This window comes from Physella acuta, unplaced genomic scaffold (assembly GCF_028476545.2).
Source record: "Physella acuta isolate Inbredline_101_S28 unplaced genomic scaffold, ASM2847654v3 ptg000098l, whole genome shotgun sequence".
NCBI lineage: Eukaryota > Metazoa > Mollusca > Gastropoda > Physidae > Physella > Physella acuta.
In genome coordinates this window covers 343,945-353,698 of record NW_026731618.1, presented here as the reverse complement: position 1 = coordinate 353,698, position 9,754 = coordinate 343,945, and the positions used below count along the sequence as shown (strand labels likewise).

At 37.2% G+C, this 9,754-nt stretch overlaps 1 protein-coding gene across 1 annotated transcript in view; it reads right to left on the bottom strand.

Moving 5' to 3' along the window:
• Positions 1–3,701: 3,701 nt before the first annotated feature.
• LOC131930296 (ATP-binding cassette sub-family A member 2) overlaps positions 3,702–9,754 on the bottom strand; it is a 41,712-nt gene continuing 35,659 nt past the window's right edge. The window contains exons 22-26 of the mRNA XM_059286718.1: positions 8,414–8,643; positions 6,813–7,000; positions 5,210–5,380; positions 4,379–4,583; positions 3,702–3,911 (exon numbers count right to left, since the gene is read on the bottom strand). Coding sequence (XP_059142701.1) covers positions 3,738–3,911; positions 4,379–4,583; positions 5,210–5,380; positions 6,813–7,000; positions 8,414–8,643 — 968 coding nt within the window. The 3' untranslated portion in view covers positions 3,702–3,737. The remainder of the gene's footprint in view (positions 3,912–4,378; positions 4,584–5,209; positions 5,381–6,812; positions 7,001–8,413; positions 8,644–9,754) is intronic.

Genomic DNA, 9,754 nt, shown 5'->3' with positions numbered 1-9,754 from the left:
TATCATGTGAACGCTATGCTGCATAATTTTGTTTTAAAAAGTGCGAAAGACTATGGATAAGAAAGGTTACTATAGTCTGTAAGTGAATCAAATCCGGGCGTCCTCCGGCACCCCGACAGGGTGCTATTTGGCGCCCCGGGCCTTCCCGTGTACGCTAGGGTACCTACGTTCGCGTAAGTGAGTTCAAAAGACTATGAATAAGTTGGGTACTATAGTCGTTTACTAAGTTGAATCAGGCGGTTACGCCGCTCGTCGTCATGGTGCGATTTGGCGCTCCGAGCTAGACTGTGGACACTTTGAGTTTATCTTTGCGTTTGTGTTTTCTTTGTGTTTGAGTTTGGGGTTGCGTTTCTGGTTGTGTTTGCGTTTGGATTTGGTTTGGCTTTTTTTTTTCGTTTGCTTTTTTTCTTTGCGTTTGTGTTTTCTTTTACTTTTTTTTCTTTGCGTTTGTGTTTTCTTTGCGTTTGTGATTGTGTTTGTGTTTGCGTTTGTTTTTGTGTTTTCGTTTGTGTTTGTATTTGCGTTTGTGTTATGTTTGCGTTGTTTGTTTTTGGTTTGTTTTTGTTTTGGTTTTGTTTGGTTGTGGTTGGGTTTGTGTTTGCGTTTGGGTTTGTTTTCGTTTGCTTTTTTGTTTGCGTTAGTGTTTGTGTTTTCATTGTGTTTGTGGTTGGGTTTGTCTTTGCGTTTGTTTTTGTGTTTTCGTTTGTGTTTGTTTTGTGTTAGTGTTATGTTTGCGTTTTTTGTGTGCTTTGGTTGGTTGTGGTTAGGGTGGGCAATGCCGGAAAAATGCTGATTACTAAACACACAAGTTATGTTCCTTTACAGATACGTTTTTCAGATCCGTATCGACTTTTGAGCGATTTCCTTTAACCGGAAGTGGATTTTATTTCTACTTTGAATTTGTCAAAAGCCTATAACTTAAGTACTATTTCAGAACGATAAATGAAATTTCACATGTAAGTAAAAGATCTAATCCTCTACCTTCTAACAAATGCTGAGTAATTTTTGTTGATCGGAAGTAGTAATTTAGGCTATTTCCGATTTTTAGGGGATATTACTCCCGGTTTATTAGAACGGTAGTCCCATCCTAGTTTTTATTTTAGAATTTTTATGGACAAAGTGAAACAACCAATTTTAAAAAAAAATTCAACATAATCGAAGCTTGACTAATTCCTCTGAATATTCAAAATTCATGAATATTCTCTGAATTCAAAAATATTCTCTGAATTCATGGATATTCTCTCCGAATTCATGAATATTCTCTGAATTCAAAAATATTCTCTGAATTCATGGATATTCTCTCCGAATTCATGAATATTCTCTGAATTCATGAATATTCTCTGAATTCATGAATATTTCTGAATTCATGAATATTCTCTGAATTCATGAATATTTCTGAATTCATGAATATTCTCTGAATTCATGAATATTCTCTAAATTCATGAATATTCTCTGAATTCACGAATATACATAGTTTTTATTCTGGTGCCCGCGGGGGCGTGTTTGAGCCATTGAGGACCGAAATTTTTCCCCCCATAAAACTTTTCTGAAGTTTTCTCTTAACTCCCAAAGTTTAACGGCTAATGGATGAAAAGTATAGTAATGCATAAAGGATATACCTCCCCCCTATCCCACCACCACTTTCACTTTTATATGTAGGGATTAGCAAGAAACGATTGGGTCGATGTTTATGTTAAATAGTTTATGGTGAAACCTATGTTATTGTTTACTGTTGACTTTCGGGTGTTAAGTAGTGGGCTAGTTATAGATATTTAATTATGACCTTGCCATGTTTATTAGTGTTATTTTATTGTATGAAATATTTAAATTGAATTTCCTTTAAACATTTAATTTAAAAAAAAAAACAAAAAAAAAAAAACAGTTTTTAAAACTTAAAAATCATTCTATTCAATTCCGCGTTTCCCTTCCAGGTTTGTTTTGAGTTTGTTGTTCTTTGGTCGTCCTTCTTTAGTTGTTGATAGGTCAATGATTATCAGGTTTTGAAATGTATTAATTAGTTATTTCAAACGAGTTATTCGTAATGAAAAAATCTACTATTTTAAACAAATGTAAACAAAAACTTTTTGTTCAAATTGTTAGTAAAATTCAAAGATAAATTTGAATGTAAAATCTCCCCTAAACTTTCTCGGATATTCTTATATAAAACTACGAGGGATGGCAATTCAGGACATAGACAATATTTGTAATCCATTTTTAATTACTTAAACTTTTTATAATAGAATGGAATCTCGTAATAAACCGGGAGTGATCTCCCCTAAACTTTCTCGAATATTCTAATATAACACTACATGGGATGGCAACTCGGAATATAGACATGATTTTTACAAGCTTTTATTTAACTCACTTCCTCTGTCTGTCGCCAGTCGTCAGTCGCCAGTCGTCAGTCGTAAGTCTAGATCGAAACGCTGGAGTGAAAATTCGGACACTTCTACTTGACCGACACGATTCACAGTTGGCACGTGGGTCAAGACATGAAGACAATGCAATCTGAAACTAAATTTGACTTAATTGGATGCCTAATTAATTTTGTATGAATTAATTAAAATTTGGACCGAATTAGAAGGAATGTCTATCCAACCACACCACACGCGTCATCACTTTCAATAGCTGCGCCATCAGGTTTAATAGCTGCGCCATCACGTTCAATAGACGCGCAATGGTTTTTAGTCATGTAACACTATTGTAAATAAAATATGTAAAGTACTGAAAAAAAATTTCATAAAAAACGTTTTGATAACAAGCTTTTATGTAGTGATGCACTAAAAAGTAGAAAATAAATTATACACTACTATTTAAATTACTATAAAGAAAAGCGTGGGTGTCTTCCTTAACATTAGTAACGGTATCCAATAGATACTAAAGTGACCCACGCTTTTCTTTATAGTTATTTAAATAGTAGTCTATAATTTATTTTCTACTTTTTAGTGCATTATTACATAAAAGCTTGTTATTAAAACGTTTTTTTATGAATTTTTTTTTGTTTACTTAAACTTTTAAAAATAGAATAAAATCTAGTAGAAAAATGAATTGCGCACCAAGCAAACGCCAAAACAAAATGTGCATAATAGTGCGCAATATTATTAGTACTTTATAAATTTACATGCGTTTTTGAGAAATCGGAAATTGCGTTAATTAGTACTTCCGGTCAACTGAAATTACTCAAAATTTGATAGAAGGTAGAGAATTAGATCTTTTACTTACATGTGAAATTTCATTTATCTATCTGAAATAGTACTCAAGTTATAGGCTTTTGAAAAATTCAAAGTAGAAAAAGTACCAGTTCCGGTTATCGGAAATCGCTCAAAAGTTTACACGGATCTACGATTTTGATAAAATAATTATATATGAAATTTCATCAACCTGGCTGTAACGGTACTCAAGTAATCGTGTTTACACAAAGACACACACACACAGACACACAGACAAGATTGCAAATGATGTTTTCCGTATCAGTGAGGTGTAAAACGTCGAGATTTGCAAAACTCTCGTTTTTATTTTTGCACGATTACAATACTTTCTCTATACTTCGTATATACGAGAAAGTAAAAAATATAAAAATTACAAAGGAAGTAATTACTTTATATGATTCGAAGTACAGTCAGATAAAATGGAAAAGAGAAGTATATTATATACAAAATAAGATTTAATGTAGAACTATTAAAGTAATGACATACTGCTCTCATTGTTTTGAACACAATATTTAATAAACTCATTCATCACTTTTCGTCCTTCATGAGCAGCAAGAAGACCTGCTCTAAGGACGTCTGTTGGACCGTGAAATGTTGGAGGTCAAATGTCGACCTGGCCTCTAATGAAAGCCTGAAGATTTCAGACAAACGGGCAGTCTCTGGAACTTGTAGGTGGTAGTACGAGGGTTGGGCGTTGAAAACCTGAGGATAAACAAACACAAAGTTAGGATAGAATAAAGTTTGTTTGTATGGTCGTTGGACGTTGAAAACCTGAGGATAAACAAACGCAAAGTTAGGATAGAATAAAGTTTGTTTGTATGGTCGTTGGACGTTGAAAACCTGAGGATAAACAAACGCAAAGTTAGGATAGAATAAAGTTTGTTTGTATGGTCGTTGGACGTTGAAAACCTGAGGATAAACAAACACAAAGTTAGGATAGAATAAAGTTTGTTTGTATGGTCGTTGGACGTTGAAAACCTGAGGATAAACAAACACAAAGTTAGGATAGAATAAAGTTTGTTTGTATGGTCGTTGGACGTTGAAAATCTGAATTCCGACTAACGGAAAATTAGATATGAATCTTTCGGGAGGTATCTTAAACTCGTTCTAAGTGTTCTATATTAAACTGTGTTAGTTGTCCCACGTGCCATTTGTATTAACTCGCATACCGTAGTTCCAGGGATGGATGAGATCAGGAAATCTACCGAAGGCTTCAGTGGAAGGATGGATCCGTCCTCTTGATGTTTAGCGTGGAGGATGACGGTATAGCCCTGGGCAAATTTGTTCTTCAAGTGTTGCGTGCTGCCAAGACACATCAACCGCCCTCTTTTGAGGATCGCAATTTTCGTGCACAGCGCTTCACACTCCTCCATGCTGAAACATCACGAGATCCGATAACATTTTTACTGTATTCTATGGTTAACATATTCTCATTCTATTAAAATTTGCGATTTTTTAAAATTGCATTTATTGATACTTTATTGGGGTCGGCGTGGTCGAGTCGGTAAAGCTCATGGTTGCTAAACCGAAAAGTCTCGAGTTCGAACCCTCGGGCAGATGAGGCTCGTTAGCTGGGGACAGCCACTCTTCTAGGAGAGACAACTCCAAAATTAAACAACTGCTGCCTTGTAGTTTGTTCTTGGTTGGACAAAGGCTATGGAAGCAAATCCAAAAAGAAAAGTAGGCTGAAATCGGAGTCAATGGCCACAATGGCGCATAACCAGTTGACACGTAACGCTTAATTGTGTTGGAGGCGTGGTCGAGTCGGCAAAAAGCTCATGGTTGATAAATTCGAACAAAGTCTCGAGTTCAAACCCACTGGCAGATAAATCTCGATCCCCTTCAACACTAATAATTAAGAACGAAGAAGAAGAAGAAGAAGATACTTTATTGCATATTTAATGTATTTTAAATATTATTTGACAATAGTACAATGTTATTTACAAGAATATTTATAGAATACCCATCTGAAGTTCTCTGGTCAATTATTGACCTCTCACCTGTGTGAGGTCAGCACCAAGGTTCTCTCCATTGACCTGATCATATGCAGACATTTCCAAAGACTTCTCCTAGAGATGGGGTCCATGCCAGCTGTCGGTTCGTCTAGCATTATAAAGTGGGGGTCACCGATGATGGCTATCCCTATGGACAACTTCCTTTTATTACCGCCACTGAAATAATGAATGGATAAATCATTTCTAAACTTTAAACTTTGTTTTATTACACATGTAAATATTAAACTGAGTAGCCTAGCAAATCCAGCGTTACGTTTGTAACTATAAAACAAATACAACATGTAAAAAAGTAAGAGAAGTGTTTAGCGCGGCTGTTACATTTTTTTTCGTTCCAGCAAAATTAAGGACAACTGATGAACGAACTTTTAGAAGTTAGGGGACAAATTAGCATGGCGCATATTCTAACAGACTTGCTAAAATGTTTTGTTTGAAACGGTTAAGTCAAAGGGATACGCTCCTTACGAAAATCACAAAATTTCTTCTTTTTCGTCATGATGTTTTTTTCATTATTGGATATTTGGTCTATTTTTATATTTAGAAAATAATAAACTTAATGAAAAAAAATGTGTTTAAAATATCATTTTTATGAACCTATTAATTAAAAAATATTATTTTTTCTGAATCCTACAAGCTCTCTACGAAACGTTTTATATTCGTCATCATATTGTATTTGGCAGTATTGTAAAGCTATATTTCTCATGTATTTGGTAAGAGTATTTTAAATCATCTCGAAAACACCCAAAGCTTACAATTGACTTTACAAATTACACAGATATGTTATTTTCATGACAACTTTATATTACTTTTTGCTGTTTTTCTCAGTTCGTACCCTTTTAATACAAAAAAGCCTACTACTTTTTAAAAATTTATTGAACAATGCCAGCCAATGTTTTCATTAATTGTTCTTCATGCAAAAATAAAACGCAAGGGAATTGTGATGGCTTTCATAAAAAAAAATTATTGTTAATAAAGCAGATTATGAAACTTTTGAAAACTAAAATGGGTACACTTTTTTAGATCTTGTAAAATTCTGACTAGTAGCTATTCAAAAAGTTGTCGTGACAAAATTTTTAATATATAGGCCTACTGAGATCTAAGCATTTGACATTTGATTGCTTTAAGTGCATACATAAAAAGCCTTAGCATATTTAGTTCCGAAAAATTCAAAAAGGAGGAGTATATTTTGTGTTTCCATGACAACCATGACACTTTTTTGCTGTTTACCTCTTAGTTTCATGTGCCGAAAATGTTTAAGTATTCAAAAGGCTTTACATCTTAAATTGTAAAAAAAAAAAAATGGAGCATGTCCCCTGAAGTCGAGATATAACATTTTATAATCCTTAGGTATTTGTTTCCATTAAATAACCGTTCCCCCACCCCTTTCAAGACTGAGGCATTTGGTTCCATTAAATGTAACCCGTCCCCTAAACCGTTAACTTTACCAAAATACTTGTCTAAATTATAATAAAAGTAACAGAGCTGTTAGTCCCATATGTTTATTGTGTTTAAATTAGTTGATAAATCAAATGCTTGGCAGTCCATTACAGATTGTACAAGATGTACACATCAAATGCTTGTGATAGGGTACCTGTAAGCGGATGTTATTTTATCCTCGTGTGGTCGAAGAGTGATAAAGTCGATAATAATTTCAGTGATTTCATGCAGGCAGTGTTCCCTGACTCCCCTCAACCTGCCGTACAGGTACAGGGTTTCTCGTCCTGTCAACACGTCATGGAGGGCGTCAAACTGGGGGCAGTAACTCATCATAGACTGGACCTGTAACATTAAGGGCAGTAACTCATCATAGACTGGACCTGTTACATTAAGGGCAGTAACTCATCATAGACTGGACCTGTAACATTAAGGGCAGTAACTCATCATAGACTGGGCCTGTAATATTAAGGGCAGTAACTCATCATAGACTGGACCTGTAACATTAAGGGCAGTAACTCATCATAGACTGGACCTGTAACATTAAGGGCAGTAACTCATCATAGACTGGACCTGTAACATTAAGGGCATTAACTTATCATAGACTGGGCCTGTAACATTAAGGGCAGTAACTCATCATAGACTGGACCTGTAACATTAAGGGCAGTAACTCATCATAGACTGGACCTGTAACATTAAGGGCAGTAACTCATCATAGACTGGACCTGTAACATTAAGGGCAGTAACTCATCATAGACTGGACCTGTAACATTAAGGGCAGTAACTCATCATAGACTGGACCTGTAACATTAAGGGCAGTAACTCATCATAGACTGGACCTGTAACATTAAGGGCAGTAACTCATCATAGTCTGGACCTGTAACATTAAGGGCAGTAACTCATCATAGACTGGACCTGTAACAATTAGGGCAGTAACTCATCATAGACTGGACCTGTAATATTAAGGGCAGTAACTCATCATAGACTGGACCTGTAACAATTAGGGCAGTAACTCATCATAGACTGGACCTGTAACAATTAGGGCAGTAACTCATCATAGACTGGACCTGTAACATTAAGGGCAGTAACTCATCATAGACTGGACCTGTAACATTAAGGGCAGTAACTCATCATAGACTGAACCTGTAACATTAAGGGCAGTAACTCATCATAGACTGGACCTGTAACATTAAGGGCAGTAACTCATCATAGACTGGACCTGTAACATTAAGGGCAATAACTCATCATAGACTATTAATATGACTATGAAAACTAGATTACACTTTGATTCTTTGCTAGTTTATTTTCTCCTACTATAACGATGAGATGCCAAGGGCAAAAGTTTCCATTCAAACCTGACGGTCTATGGGGCAAGTGAAGTAGAGTTCACTTATTTCTGTGACCTGGGCATAGGCAGAGATAGTGTGGTCAGCACTATGCCCAGTCGCCTTTACTTTCCCTAACGTGAGTTAGGTACCCATCAGAGTTGGGTGGACTCAGGGACGATCTACTGACTTGAACCAGGATTCGAACTCGAGACTTACGGGTTAGCAGTCCAGCTCTCTACCTCTAGACCACTCCGTCCCATGATGCCAAGAGTCATGTGTGCAAATGTCAAGCGGGTTAGGGGTTTACGATTGGGTCAATTTATCTATGAGATATGGGTTAAAATTTAAGCAAAATCGTCGTCTGGGTGATGGTACAACTTGTAGAAGAAAGGGGAAATTTGAACATTTTACAAGTAAAAACAGAACTCACTTTTTTGAGGTGTGATTTGATATTATAGCCGCCTACGTAAGCCTCTCCTGCAGATAAAGTGATGTCCCCTGTCAACATTTTAAAGATGGTTGTCTTCCCAGCTCCATTCTGTCCCAGCAACCCTAGGCACTCCTTGTCTGGCACCCCAAAGCTAACGGGGTGGACCGCCGTCTTTGTCGAGCCGAAAAGACCACAGTAGACTTTCTTCAGGTCGATCAGAAGAAGGGCGTCTGAAACAGAGAGGAACACATTCATTTTTTAGCGTGGGAAGACATTGTGTTGGGTGGTTGGGAAGACATTGTGTTTGGTGTGTGGGAAGACATTGTGTTTGGTGTATAGGAAGACATTGTGTTGGGTGTGTGGGAAGACATTGTGTTAAGTGTGTGGGAAGACATTGTGTTGGGTGTGTGGGAAGACATTGTGTTGGGTGTGTGGGAAGACATTGTGTTGGGTGTGTGGGAAGACATTGTGTTTGGTGTGTAGGAAGACATTGTGTTGGGTGTGTGGGAAGACATTGTGTTGGGTGTGTGGGAAGACATTGTGTTGGGTGTGTGGGAAGAGATTGTGTTAAGTGTGCGGGTAGACATTATGTTGGGTGTGTGGGAAGACATTGTGTTTGGTGTGTAGGAAGACATTGTGTTGGGTGTGTGGGAAGACATTGTGTTGGGTGTGTGGGAAGACATTGTGTTGGGTGTGTGGGAAGAGATTGTGTTAAGTGTGCGGGTAGACATTATGTTGGGTGTGTGGGAAGACATTGTGTTGGGTGTGTGGGAAGACATTGTGTTAAGTGTGTGGGAAGACATTGTGTTTGGTGTGTGGGAAGAGATTGTGTTTGGTGTGTGGGAAGACATTGTGTTGGGTGTGCGGGAAGACATTGTGTTAAGTGTGTGGGAAGACATTGTGTTAAGTGTGTGGGAAGACATTGTGTTGGGTGTGTGGGAAGACATTGTGTTTAGTGTGTGGGAAGAGATTGTGTTAAGTGTGTGGGAAGACATTGTGTTAAGTGTGTGGGAAGACATTGTGTTAAGTGTGTGGGAAGACATTGTGTTTGGTGTGTGGGAAGAGATTGTGTTTGGTGTGTGGGAATACATTGTGTTAAGTGTGTGGGAAGACATTGTGTTTGGTGTGTGGGAAGAGATTGTGTTTGGTGTGTGGAAAGATATCGTGTTTGGTGTGTGGGAAGACATTGTGTTTGGTGTGTGGGAAGACATTGTGTTAAGTGTGTGGGAAGACATTGTGTTTGGTGTGTGGGAAGAGATTGTGTTTGGTGTGTGGGAAGACATTGTGTTGGGTGTGCGGGAAGACATTGTGTTAAGTGTGTGAGGAGACATTGTGTTGGGT